Here is a 14474-nt window from a genome sequence, read left to right as displayed (position 1 = left end):
CCAGGGAAGCCCAGGATGGGTGTAATTAAATGAACTTCAGCAGAGACTGATTTTTCCTACCAAATCCTCACCTGCTCTGGCATTTTTAACCCAAGTATCTTGAAAATTTATTTTTTCTTTCCCTTTGCTGGCTTCTGTCATTGGGCTCAGGGCATGCATAGAATGCTTCTGAGTACAGATAGTCTGAAAAGGGCAAAATAAAAATAGCCAGTGGGTCGATAATAGAATGGGAAAGTCTCTAAGTACCGTGGGAGAGGGCACTGATCCTAAAGCCGGCTGGAAAGAGATGAGGGCAGAAGCATCCCTGAGAGCTGGGTTTGCTCCGAGGTGATGTAGGTGGCTCATGCTGGTCAGTGGACATGGGAGGGAACAGCTGGTCAAAAGTTCTGCTTTCTGCTTTTCTTCCTTCCTTCCTTTCTTTCTTTCTTTCTTTTTGGCTGTGTTGGGTCTTCACTGCTGTGCGCGGGCTTTCTCTAGTTGTGGCAAGCAGGGGCTACTCTTCATTGCAGTGCACGGGCTTCTCATTGTTGTGGCTTCTCTTGTAGAGCACGGGCTGTAGGCGCGCAGGCTTCAGTAGTTGTGGCATGTGGGCTCAGTAGTTGTGGCTTGCGGGCTCTAGAGCTCAGGCTCAGTAGTCGTGGTTCACGGGCTTAGTTGCTCCACGGCATGTGGGGTCTTCCCGGGCCAGGGCACGAACCTGTGTCCCTTGCATTGGCAGGCAGATTCTTAACCACTGTGCCACCAGGGAAGCCCTCTGCTTTTATTCTGTGTTGGCCAATGCCCATCTGAGGCTCCTGTTTTCTGGAAAACTGGCAGGCTGCACACTCACTATGGAATATGAAGTGAGGCACCTGCAAGGGGTCGCTTCAGGCTGGCCTAGCACACAGCACCCTCTACCCCTGCTAACAGGGCTTAGTTGAATCAGGCCTCTGCCACCACACCTCCTCCTAAAACACTATATTATTGTTCCTCTCTGTTTAGTCTCCTTCCGGCTGGTACTGATTGTTGCTTTTATTGGCAAACAGTATACCGTAATAAAAATAAACACAAGTGCTTCTGCAGGGAGAGAGTGAAATGGATTCTGTCTCCAGGGCTGGGAAAAAACTTGCTCCAAGACCCAGTGGTCAACCTGGTACCCGATCCTCCTGTCAGCGCACCTCTGCAATTATAAGGATGTTTGTCTGTCTCTCTCCTTCTCCCTAACTGGATGGCAGCTGCGGTTGGTCTTTCCCCCCACACACCCTGAGTGCTTGGTGCTCAATTCATAGCTGCCGACTGACATCGAGGTAGGGCCGCCCAGGAAGCAGTCATTTCGGGGCTGGGCCTGGTGCTGCGCGTCTCAGCTTGTTTCCACAGGCAGCTAGCTGCCCCAGGGTCAGTCACCACAATTTGGGGTTAGGGGTTTGGTCCCAGGAGGGCAGATAATAACAGCAACAATAACAACAACAGCTGCACAGTCAAAGAACATTCACAGAGCTGTTCTGTCCTGTTCAGTGCCTAGGCCAGCTGTTCCCACAAGCTTAGTGGAATGGTGCTGTGTTATCATTCTTATCCCCATTTTACAGATGAAGAAAATGGGGCTGAGAGACATTCCAACTTGCCTTACCCGAAGTCACACAGACCTGCTCTTAAGATAACAGTCTGGGTGGACTCTGATTTGTGCCTAGACTCAATTTCTTCATCTGTAATATGGAAATAATAACACTACCTCTTAGGGTTGTTGGGAAGATTAAAAAAATATTATGTATGTGTTTGTTTATTGCCGGTTTTCTATCCTAGACTGCAAACTCCAGGGGGCAGGAACTTTGGCTCATTCACTGCTGTACTCTTTGCGCCTGGAACAAGTGACCGTAGTAGGTGCTCAATATTTGTGTCCTAAATGGAAACGACAGGAGATAAGCCCAGGTTAGACCCTGGCCCTTCTATCTGTGGGTACATCCTACAGCTTCAGTTCCCCAGATTTTCCCTCCACTGGCCCCCGAAGGAGACCTCGGGCCTGGGCCTGGGGAACCCACTTCTGGTCTTGGGACAAGGTGGGCAAAACCCCCGGCAGTTCCAGAACAATGCCGGTGGACTTGAAGACCTCCCTCAGGCCTATGCCCTCAGGTTCTCCTTTTCCTTTTTCATAGCAGAAAATCAATTTTCTTGCCCGAGCACAACGCGGTGCTGCTTCCGAGAGGTTCTTGCAGAGAAGGGCCACCGCCCGAGCTGCAGATTTCTGGGGATGGGGAAAGAGCCCAGCAACCAAGCCCAGTCTGGGCTGCGGAAGAGGAACTACGTGGTCGAGAGATCAGGTCGCGGAGGAGGAGAGAGGGACCCGCCGAGAGAGCGGAAAGGCGTGCGAGGAGAAGGGCGGGGCTTGCGCTCGCCCGCGGCTCCCGCGCTCCCACGCTGCGCCACCTTAAATGCCGGACCTCCTTAAGGGAGGGCGCTGGAGCTGTGCGCCAGGGGCGGGGCCTCCCATGCAAATGAGGGGCGTGGCGTGGCGTGGCGGGCGGGCCGCTGACCTGACGTCAGGCAGGCGGCCCGGGCAGTTGGCTCAGCGGCGGCGGAGCGGCAGGAGCTGCGGCGTGAGAGGGGCTGCGCGGAGGGGCGCGGGGAGCGGCGGCGGCCGAGCCGGAGCAACATGGCGCCGGTGGGCGGGGGCGGGCGCCCGGGCGGCGGGCCGGCCCGAGGGCGCCTCCTCCTGGTGGCGCCGGTGCTGCTGGTGTTGCTGTGGGCGCGGGGGGCCCGCGGCCAGGGCGACCCCCAGCGGAGCGCGATCCTGGGCATGAGGCTGGCGAGCTGCAACAAATCGTGTGGGATAAACTCGGATGGCATCATCTTCGTGTCCGAGGGCAGCACGGTGAACCTGAGGCTGTACGGCCAGAGGCTGGGCTCCTTCTCCAGCAACCTGATCTCCTTCACCGAGGTGGACAACGCCGAGACCATCCACAACTCCACCAGCTGCCCCGAGCTCACCAAGGACCTGGTCGTCCAGAAGCTGGTCAACGTGAGCCGCGGGGACACGTCCGGGATGCTGGTGGTGTTCACCAAGTTTCTCCGGAGGAGCGAGAACATGAAGCTGTATGCGCTGTGCACCCGGGCCGGCGTGGACGGACCCTGGCAGAAGTGGACGGACAAGGACTCGCTGCTCTTCATGGTGGAGGAGGCTGGGAGGTTCCTGCCCCTCTGGCTGCACATCCTCCTCATTTTGGTGCTGCTAGTGCTGTCGGGCATATTTTCTGGCCTCAATCTGGGGCTTATGGCCCTGGACCCCATGGAGCTGCGCATCGTGCAGAATTGTGGCACTCAGAAGGAGAGGCGCTATGCCCGCAAGATCGAGCCCATCCGACGCAAGGGCAACTATTTGCTTTGCTCCCTGCTCCTGGGAAACGTGCTGGTCAACACCTCCCTCACCATCCTTGTAGATAACCTCATCGGGTCTGGGCTGGTGGCCGTGGCCTTCTCCACCATAGGCATTGTCATCTTTGGGGAGATTGTGCCTCAGGCCCTGTGCTCCCGACATGGGCTGGCTGTGGGCGCCAACACTATCATTCTCACCAAATTCTTTATGCTACTCACCTTCCCCCTCAGTTTCCCCATCAGCAAGCTCCTGGACTTTTTCCTGGGTCAGGAGATCCGCACCGTTTACAATCGGGAGAAGCTGATGGAGATGTTGAAGGTGACGGAGCCCTACAATGACCTCGTGAAAGAGGAGCTGAACATGATCCAGGGTGCCCTGGAACTCCGGACCAAAACGGTGGAGGATATCATGACCCAGCTCCAGGACTGCTTCATGATCCGGAACGATGCCATCCTGGACTTCAACACCATGTCGGAGATTATGGAAAGCGGCTACACGCGCATCCCCGTGTATGAAGACGAGCAATCCAACATCGTAGATATTCTCTACGTCAAAGACTTGGCCTTTGTGGACCCCGATGACTGCACCCCCCTCAAGACCATCACCCGCTTCTACAACCACCCAGTGCACTTCGTCTTCCATGATACCAAGCTGGATGCCATGCTGGAGGAGTTCAAGAAGGGTAAGGCCTGATGCAGCTCCCACTTCGCTCTTTGTGGTGTCGCGCGCATCCTTGCCTGGTTTGTGTCTGCTGATCTTAGCGTTCCATTCGCGTGACTCAGTGTCCCTTTGCTCAGCACCTCCTATGCCTCTGAGGTGAATGGTACTCAGGGCAGCAGAAACAGTTCTTAAGCGTCTGCTGTCTGCCAGGAACTGTGCTTTGTGCTTCAGGTGAATCAAAGCAGAGCAAGACACACTCACCCACATGGGAGCCAGACAGAGGGAAGCTAATGCCTCAAAAGAGGCCAACACCAGGGCATGGAGATTAGGGCAAGGAACCGGAGCCAGCACGTCTCACTGCGGTCGGGTGGGGAAGGGGCCGGGGAACTGGGAAAACCTTCACAGGGGAGAGAACGTTTGAGGAGAGCCTTGAAAGGTGGGGAGACTTGGTACTTGAGGCAGAGGGAACCCCTCGAGCAGAGAAGCTGAGTTGGGGAGCAAAGGATGTGCTTGTGGCCCAGCAGGTGGTCCTGTTCCCATGGGTACAGGCTCTGCTGATCACTGGTCAGTGGGGGAGAGACTGAGCCATCCGGGGCCTCAGGAAGAGCCTGAAAGTCAGGGCAGTCAGCTTGCTGGAAGCTTGGAGCTATGGAAGGTTTTGGAGCAGGGGCACAGTGTCACTGGAGCTCGTGGCCCACGGAAGCCAAATTAGGAGGGCTCTAGTTGGCTCCCCGCCCAGAACAATGCCAAGTAACGCTTTCGACTCTTCAGCAGAAGCAAAAGCCGATCAAGTTTTGGTTACTGTTCTGTCTTCCCCAGGCGCCAAACAGAAGCTTCCCTCCTGTGGTCTGCTGGGAATCTTCAGCGGGCCTTGCGTTGCCTTGTGTTTTTTTCTCACACGGGTTCTTGGCCAATTTTCAGGTAGTTAAGAGAGACACTGGGAGGGTTTACTCACCAGCCTCAGAGCTCAGGGCACACACCCCTTTCCTTACTTCCAACAAAACTTTTCTCCTACCTCTGCCACTCCAAAGCCTTCAGAGTGACAGTAAACAAACCAATTATGGAGTAAAACCCTCCTAGGCCAAAGGGAGAGAGGAGGCAGAAAGGGAAGGTCTTTATAAAGGAAAGGAGGAAGAGGGGGAGGGACCTTATCCTAAACCTGGGGACTTTGCTGTTTCCCGTTGGTGGAACTCCCTCTGGCTGAGGGGCTTCTAGCTTCTAGCTGGGAGCAAGCGCCCAGACCCTTTTCAGTCATTTCTGGAACCGAGAGTGGAGGAGAGCTTGAACTGGCTTGGATCAGTGGGTGATGGAGTGGGTTTGGGAGGAGCTGGCCTGGCAAGGATGCTGGGGTCAGGGTCAGGGCCAGGTCCCTTCCCTTTTTCAGTTTGGCAGACTGAATCTCAGCGTCAGAGCTGAGGAGGACTTCAGTGGGAGACAGCCCAGTAAGGTCGTCTCACTGCAGAGGGACCCGTGGTGACGGCACAGCCTGGGGGGAGCTTCGGAGTCTGAACAGAAGAGCACTGAGGATTTGTGCCCCATCCCACCCTGCAGCCTCTAGGCCCAGAGGACCTCCTCTCCCATGTTGCTTGGTCGGGAACCGGGTTAGGACTCTCCAGGGCAGCTTCCTCCTTACCACCTCGATGGTCTTTGGGACTGTTGCTGGTGACACGCCCGACAAGCACGTTTGCCTCCTTCAACCCGCATCTGGATCCAACCTGTATGGATTGGCTTGGTCAGGCTTCTCAGCCCCTGATCAGCAGGGTGGGAGCTTCCTGGGTCTTGGCAGGGCCACCTTTGGACTCAAAAAAAAAAAAAAAAAAAAAAAAAAAGTACCGCTTCCTGAAGCTGAGGAAGCGGAGCTATAGCATCTCTCAGGCCAGAGCACTGCTGAGTGGGGCTCTGCAGATGCACATTTTAGTCCACTGGACTCTCCTCCTTAACAGGCTTGCAGCCTGAGACTGAGGCCTGGAGGGGGTGCTGGTAATTCCATGGAAACACAGGCACAGTCTGCCCTGTGCAGTGTGAGGCCCTGGAGATGCAAGTGTGAGGGATGGTCACCCCGAGTGAACGTACCCGGGGTGTTACACCATCACTTCCTTGTTCGTTGCCATGCTGGGCTCCCCGCAGTGTGACCTCGGCCAGGTCTTTCCATCTGGCATCTACCTTTTCAGTCTAAGGCCCTCCAGGACGCGGCAAACGCTTAGTGTACACCTGCAACTTAAAGGATTTTCTTTACAAATCTGGTGTTTGGAAGGCTTCTTTTTTCGCTAAGAAAACCCAACAAGCCAGGTTAACACAGCCAGCGTCAGCAGCAGCACCAAAATCAGGGCCAGGGTGCCTGCCTAGTCTAGCCGAGGGTCTTTTCTGCGCTTCAGGGGACCCTTTGGCACCTCCAAGTTGGGTGAGGGTCCTGAATTCTGCCAGAGTCTTTCCGCTGCTGCGGGTGTAATCCTCTTTTAAGGTCATTTTATCTCCACCTTACCCACCAGCATTATAAGCTCCTTGAGGGTTGGGATCATGCCTTATTAGTGTTTTCTCCACTCAGTTGCTAGCAGAAGAAATTAACAGTAAATGTTTGTTAACCAGTGAATGAGCAACAAGCGAATGGCTCTCTCTGGCAAGCCCTGCTAGCCTTGCTGGCCTTGAGGGCACTCCCACCCTAGAGCCTTTGCCCTGGCTGTTCCCTCAGGCAGGAATGTTCTTCCCAGACTTTGCATGGCTCACTCTCCCCTCCCTCAGGTCTGCTTCAACGTCACCTTCTCCGTGAGGCCTTCCTGTCACCCTAGTTAAAACTGGAACCCCCTTCCCACCCTGACCTACCCTGTGCTCATTTTTCTTTCTCTCATATCACTTTCTAACAACTGTACAATTTACCAGTTTACTTTGTTTTTTATTGTCTGTCTCTTCCCTCTAGAATGTAAGTTCCAAAGGGCAGGGCCCTAAGTTCTGTTCACCAATATACCCCTGGCACGTAACATGGTTCTTGGCACATAGTAAGACCTCAATAAAAAGTCACTGAATGAACTAATGACCTGTCAGGTTTGAGAGAGAATTATCCGCATTCCAGAAGTGTTAGAATTTTGACGAGCTGATAAGGGCTAAAGGAAAATGGGTGTGTTGTGCTGTTATCCAGGGACTTGACACTTCCAGCTGCCCCAAGAAAGCCAGGAGGTGCTCCTGCAGTGACACATGTATCAGAGGTTCAGATCAGGGACTGAGAAGCAGAGTGTGGAGCCTTGGTTCTCCTTTCCCGTGCCTCAGGTTCTCAGCGAATAAGTGGTCTTTGACCATCAGGAGCTGACCTGGCTTCACTCATTAGTGGGAGTCATGAATACACGCCTACACACTTAGAGACAGGCTCAGAGAGTCATTGCAGGCCTGGGGGCGCTGAGCTTCGCCTAGGGACCAAAGCAACAGCTTCCCAGCCGCTTCTGCCTTCCAACTCAGGGCAGCTGGCACTGTTTCCTGAACCCCGTGCTATGTGCAAGACACGACGCCTGGTGCTGCAGGCCCTCAGGAGTAAGACCCGCTAATTGGTGAGAGCTGTGAGGCCACTGAGAGGCTCCTGCAATTTGAACCTTGGTCCTTCCACTTAAACTTCGTCTAGAATGTTCGCAGTCCTGGGAGTTTGGGTTGAGTTTGGTTACAGCTCGAAATCTTAAAACGAGGCTTCCCTGGGCTGCTCCTGGCCCTGCTGTGTTTTTCCTTCACCACAGATGCTCCCCCAGACTCTGGAAGCACAGTAATGAATGAACTCTCCACTTGAGAGTTTGGAAGCTCCGCCCCTCATTGAAACTCCCCCTCCAGCTTCTGCTGTGCCCCTCCCTCCCCTCCCTCTGGGGCATTCCTGCCCCTCCCAGGCATTCAGCTCTTCTTTTTTTTTTTTGCTGTACGCGGGCCTCTCACTGCTGTGGCCTCTCCCGTTGCGGAGCACAGGCTCCGGACACACAGGCTCCGCGGCCATGGCTCGCGGGCCCAGCCGCTCCGCGGCATGTGGGATCTTCCGGGATCGGGGCACGAACCCGTGTCCCCTGCATCGGTAGGCGGACTCTCAACCACTGCGCCACCAGGGAAGCCCCATTCAGCTCTTCTTTAGTCTTTGGTCACCGACCCCTGGGGTAACCTTGCACCTATTACTGCTCCTCATACATAGACAGTTAGTGAGTTATATTTTGGAGGGAAAAAGCTAGAAATACTTTCATTGAGAACTCCTCCCATATTTCCAGCTATGTCACATCACATTTTCCCCGCCTGCTTAATATTATTCCTGAAACAACTTTATACAGGCTGGACAGAACACTGCATAATTTTTGCATTTGCTTTGGGTTCCTCCCGTCTGGCGCACCTTAAGTATCTTATTTCCCTCCACCTGCTTGTTCTTTTCATTTGTTCAACCAACATCTAACTTTTGGAAGCCTGTGTGTCAGACGGTGTGCTAGCTTTTGGGAGTCAGAGGACTAACACAGCCCTGTTCACAGCAGCCGCTGTCCACCAGGGAGACAGGTAGGCGCGGTGGGACCCGGGAAAGCCTAGGCCTCCAGACGCTTCTGCAGTCAGAATGACAGGGCCCAGTGATTATTACGGAGATGTTGGAGTCGCGGTGGGAAGTAGTGGTGAACATCTGAGGTTTTTGCCCGGGATTCAAGTTGAGGATGGGGAGTGGGCAGAGTAGGGAACAGAGCCAGTTTGGTGAGGGCGGAGGGAGGGGTGGTGCTAAATAATAACGGTGGTGTCACCCTTTATCAGATTTCTGTGCCCAGCACTGTGTGCACCGGAGCATCTGGCGCTTCAACGAATGTCCCACTGCCTAGGTATTCTGTTCAAACGCAGATGAGAACTCAGTGGGTTTGGGGTGCGGCCCAAGGGTCTGCCTTTCTGACAAGCTCTCAGATGATGCCCGTGCTGCTGGCCCTGGACCACCCCAAGCAGCACGAGGGTGCAGTCCATCCAGGCAGGTATGCAGGGGGAGTGCCACGTGGGGCTCGGGAGTGAGGCGGGGACCCGGCTGAAAGGTTTGGGAGCCAGCTGAGAGCAGGCAGAGCGTGTGAGGCACGGAGCAGCCTGGCCCCAGCGGCTCCCTGGCGAGATGAGAAAGAGCCACGCAGGCCTGGTTTGGGGAGCCTCCTGGGGAGGTCGCATAGGGCGAGTGCTGAGCCCAGCTGTGGGATGGGACAGTGGTCACGAGGTTCTGGGAGAGGGCGGCCTCCAGAGTGGAGAGCGAAGGCAGCTCTACACCTGATCTTGGACAGCTCCACCTGGAAACACTCTTGAGCTGAGCTGGTGATCTGATCTCAAGAAGCTTCCCCGGGGGCAAGTATATCTGAGCGAGTGACAGGAGCTGCCTGTCGGTGCAGAGATGCCAGCAGGGCAACTGACAAAACACTGGCCAGGCTGCTGCTCACTTTCTCTTCACTGTGGTACGTGTGCAGCCTGTGCACCAGCTTCCATAGAGGAGCCAGAGCTGGGAGCACCTCACCCGTCTTCTCTTTACAGATCTCTTCCTAAAGCTATTATTTGTGTACTGGAAGGCTCTGCCTTACAGCCAGGCCCTAATAAGAGCTTCGTAGATCTTTACTTGTCAAAAGTCTTGTATTTCTAATTCAACAGACCAGCTCTAGAGTTTTCCTGGACTTCTCTGGTCAGGACAGGAGGCACTGGACAGATGTTTAATATTGAAAACTGTGCACAGAAACACAAAACCACACTTCTCCTGTGTCCTGCAGGAGAAATGGATAGGGGGCAGGGGCCCCTCCGGAAGCCCGAGCCTTGCTTATCTTGTCAGTAGAAATCTGACATTTCAGCTGGATCTTCGAGGGGGAACAGACACAGCACTTTGCACGTCTGTGCCTCTTGTTCTGGGGGCACGTGGACGAGACCACAGGGTGAGACCTGAGCTGCTCAGTCCTTGGTGCCAACTTTGCGGGAAACGGCTTCTGCATCTTGTGAGCGCCTCTCAGCCCTTTCCAGAGGGGCTGGGAGGTGCCACCACTGTGTGCCCGTCTCCCGAGGTAGTGCTGTCGTACTGATGAGCCAGGTAACTGAACAGCTAGGATATCCTTGAGGGAAAGGAACGGTGCCTCGCATGACGTTTTCCTGCCAGTCTGTCTCCTCGAGGGCAGGGGCCGCAAGCCTGTTTATCAGACACTCTCGTAGAGGGGAGTGTGCCTAGAGGGGGAGGGTGGACCGGTCCCTTCTGTCGCTGACTTGGTGATTGATTTTAGCGGAGCCCCCTGGTTCCTTCCGCCCAGCCTGCGGGGAGGGACAGCTTGCCTTGCCTGTCCTAGGCCTGGCTCTCTCTTTCTGCCTTCCTTTGGCCTCAGGGAGTTTTGAGCTCCTCAGCAGAACTTGCCAGGAGGATGTGAGGCTTATGGAATTTCCTAGAGGTGCCCAAGGTGGCCCTCAGCTAACAGGACGGGGAGCAGCTTCCTGGTGCTGTTGCTGCCGTTAGATCCAGGCCTCCCCCCTTGTTCTCCGAGCCCCTCCATCTGCCACTGGGCACAGCTGCCCTATGACAGGGTGCTCTCCTGTCCTGAACCTCGGGTTACCCCTCTCATCACACCTGAGCGTCCCAGGACATCCAGCTGTAAAAGACTTTGTGGCTACAGAAAGGACTCCTGGCTCATTTCATAGACTGGATTCTGGACTACTTACTGTATTCCGGTTCCATTTATTATGGAATTTCTTTTCCTTAATGTTAATTAAAAAGACCTACATATCATTATCAGAACCTTTGAAAACAGGCAAAAATCAAAACCAAACAATCCAGAAGTCTGTGACTTAGAAAGAAGCACTTTTTTTTTTTTTTTGCAGTACGCGGGCCTCTCACTGTTGTGGCCTCTCCCGTTGCGGAGCACAGGCTCCGGACGCGCAGGCTCAGCAGCCATGGCTCACGGGCCCAGCCGCTCCGCGGCATGTGGGATCCTCCCAGACTGGGGCACGAACCCGTGTCCTCTGCATCGGCAGGCGGACTCTCAACCACTGTGCCACCAGGGAAGCCCCTTTTTTTTTTTGCGGTACGCGGGCCTCTCACTGCTGTGGCCTCTCCCGTTGCGGAGCACAGGCTCCGGACGCGCAGGCTCAGCGGCCATGGCTCACAGGCCCAGCCGCTCCGCGGCATGTGGGATCTTCCCGGACCGGGGCATGAACCCGTGTCCCCTGCATCGGCAGGCAGACTCAACCACTGCGCCACCAGGGAAGCCCCAAGAAGCACTTTTAATATTTTAATTTACTTTGATAACTTTTTAGAAATTTAATCTTTTTTTTTTATTTTAAAAAATCTTGTAACAAGGCAACAGGCTCAAAATCATTTACATTTTTACAGCCATGCTCTCTCTCACTAGCTGCCCTTACGTGTTTTCACATTGAAATCACTGTCTACGTACAATTCTGTGCTCTGCTTTTTGGAACACAGTTTAGATCGGTTCTTCAGATTTCTCCTCTGATAAAAAGTGAAATCCCTTTTTATCCCTGGGATTCTTAGGAGGAGCGTCTAGGAGGATTTCCACAGACTGAGGGCTGGGCTGCGTTCTGTGGCTGACACGGTGAGCCCAGAGGGCTCGGGTGTGCGGCCAGCCTGTTTTGTTGGGGGTTAAACCTGGGATTGCTGGAGCATTCCCCAGAGGTTACAGCCAGAGTCTCTTCCCTGCTGCAGGGCCTATTTACGGTGACCTGGGCAGGGTTCTCGAAAGACTGGTTTCGCCGGGCTCTCTGGAATCCCTGGTCTCTGGCCAGCTGGCAGCCAGGAGCCTTGGTTGGAAGGAAGCCTCCCCCCACCCCTGCCCCGCCCCAGGCAGCCTCACTCCCACACCTACATCCACACCCACACACACCCACCTCCACATACTCACACACACACACACACACACACACACACACACACACACACGACCCCACACACGCACACACATGACCCCACACCTACATCCACACCCACACACACCCACGTCCACACACGACCCCACACCTATATCCACACCCACACACACCCACCTCCATATACTCACACACATGACCCCACACCTATATCCACACCCACACACACCCACGTCCACACACGCACACACGCGACCCCACACCTACATCCACACCCACGTCCACACACGCACACACATACATACGCACCCACCTACCCACTCACACACAGGCAGGCTCAATCCCACACACACTCAGGCATCCTTTTACACACTCTTACCCACACCCACCGGCAGACAGACACACACATTTATCCACTCCAGGCAGGCGCTCCCTCTCTTCTCTCTCTCTCTCTCTCTCTCTCTCTCACACACACACACACACACACACACGCACATATGCACAGTCACCTAGAGTCCTGCTTTAAATGTATGTCCGTCTCTCATCAAACTTTCTCGAGAGTAAGTTTAAAAAGGGAGCAAACGCCTGTGCAGTGGAGTTTATTTTGTAAAAGGCTCAAAATAGTGACTGACTTTTGGGCTCAGAGAACTTGCTCTCTGGTGGCTGGTGATTTGGTCGTCCACGTGAGTGACACACCCAACCTGGAGGTTGTGGGGAGGACAGACCGAGGCAGGGTACGTCCAGGGCTCAGCCCAGCGCCTGGCACCATGTTGTCGTGCAATAAATGTCAGCGGTTTTAAAAATTATTGTTATTACCATCCAAAAGGTACCCCCGTTGGTGTTGACACCCACTTGGGCCACGGTGGTTCTTACATACTGGCTTGGGTGGCAGCTGCCCCACTGTCTGGGCGTGGTGTCTTTCTTGGAATTATGAATACATTGAGGTCAAAAGAGCCTGCTATATAATTGCACGCTAATTCAGATGGCATCTTATCTGGACCCTAGCGTGTATGTGAAGGGTAACAGAAGCCAGAGCTTAAGAAAAAAAATGTCCAGAAGAGTAACTTAAAACTGAGGAGATGCTCCTCATTCAGTTGTTTGTTTCCCGCACGTTGGGAAAAGTTCAGGCAGCCGTCCTGATGGCCAGCGCCTTTGTGGGCTCACTGCAGAAGCACAGGCTGGGGGTCGCTGCTCTGGGGAGATGTCTGGGAAAGGAGCGTGGCCACATTTACCAGCTGCGCCCCTATGTGGGTTCTTTCATCTCAGGATCCACCAATCACCTGTCCTCCCTGGTGCCCCAGTTAGGGAGGGAAGAGGCTGTGATAGAAAAGCAGCAGGAACAAGAGGGGGATCCAAGGGACTGAGGCTCCCCAAGAGGCCCAGTCTCCCCAGAAATGCCCCAGACCCAAGCTCTGGAAGAGGGTAGAGCAGGGATCGTTAAAGAAGGAAGAAGTGCCTTCATGAACAGTTAGCCTTTGTCGAACACTGAATTCAAGCACTGTAGACAGGGAACTGAGGCTCAGAGAGGCTGAGAATCTTCCTTTCTCAGCCACATGACAGCTAAGTGGCCACCCCAGACTGCTCCCCTCCGCGGGCCAAGCCCTTGACTGCTATTCTGTGTCACTTCTCAGGGGGGTTGTAGGTATTGAGAAAGAGATCAGAAGATTGGGATATTCCAGTAACCCCAGGCTAGAAAATTTACTGTCAGTTCCACATTTTAAAAAATTGAGATATAATTGACAGATTACATTATGTCAGTTTCAGGTATAAAACAAAATGATTTGCTGTATGTGTGTGTTGTGAAACAGTCATTGCGATAAGTCTAGTTAACATCCATCACCACACATAGTTACAAAAATTTTTTTCTTGTGATGAGAACTTTTAAGTTCTACTCTCTTAGCAACTTTCAAATAGACAATACATATTATTTATTAACTATTTACTACAGTGCTCATGCTGTACATTACATCCCCAGGGCTTTTAAAAAACCCTGCCCTCCCCCTCCCCCCCCTCCCCTCCCCCCCGCCCCCTCCCCAATTTTAAGGACTTCTAACTGGAAATTTGGACCTTTTGACCACCTTCACCTGTTTTGCCCAACCTCTCACTTTCGGCAACCACCTAGATTTGTTCTATTTTTTATTTTTTTAAATTTATTTATTTTTGGCTGCATTGGGTCTTCGTTGCTGCGCGTGGGCTTTCTCTAGTTGCGGCGAGTGGGGGCAACTCTTCGTTGTGGTGCACGGGCTTCTCATTGTGGTGGCTTCTCGTGTTGCAGAGCACGGGCTCTAGGTGCACGGATTTCAGTAGTTGTGGCACGCGGGCTCTAGAGTACAGGCTCAGTAGTTGTGGCGCATGAGCTTAGTTGCTCCGCGGCATGTGGGACCTTCCCGGACCAGGGCTTGAACCTGTGTCCCCTGCATCGGCAGGCAGATTCTTAACCACTGCGCCAGCAGGGAAGCTCCTAGATTTGTTTTAAAGTAAGCTTTCTGTTGAAGCAAAGTGCTTAAATCATAAGTATTCAGCTTGCTAGTTTCTGCAAAGGAACACCCTTGTGTAAATACCTCTTAGCTCAAGAAATAGAACATTATCAATATCCTAGAAGCCCCCCGCACACCCTCCCAGTTACTGCCCCTGCCCCACAGATCATCATGGGTCA

General features: G+C 53.8%; 1 protein-coding gene across 1 annotated transcript in view; it reads left to right on the top strand.

The window, feature by feature from the left end:
• The first annotated feature begins 2611 nt into the window (after positions 1-2611).
• The window catches only part of CNNM4 (cyclin and CBS domain divalent metal cation transport mediator 4), a 36368-nt gene continuing 24505 nt past the window's right edge, over positions 2612-14474 (top strand). Inside the window, exon 1 of the mRNA XM_060117495.1 lies at positions 2612-4028. Coding sequence (XP_059973478.1) covers positions 2627-4028 — 1402 coding nt within the window. The 5' untranslated portion in view covers positions 2612-2626. The remainder of the gene's footprint in view (positions 4029-14474) is intronic.

The sequence above is a fragment of the Mesoplodon densirostris genome, chromosome 14 (genome assembly GCF_025265405.1).
Source record: "Mesoplodon densirostris isolate mMesDen1 chromosome 14, mMesDen1 primary haplotype, whole genome shotgun sequence".
NCBI classification, from domain to species: domain Eukaryota; kingdom Metazoa; phylum Chordata; class Mammalia; order Artiodactyla; family Ziphiidae; genus Mesoplodon; species Mesoplodon densirostris.
The sequence above is the reverse complement of the archived record's forward strand: the minus strand, read 5'-3'. Positions and strand labels throughout refer to the sequence as shown.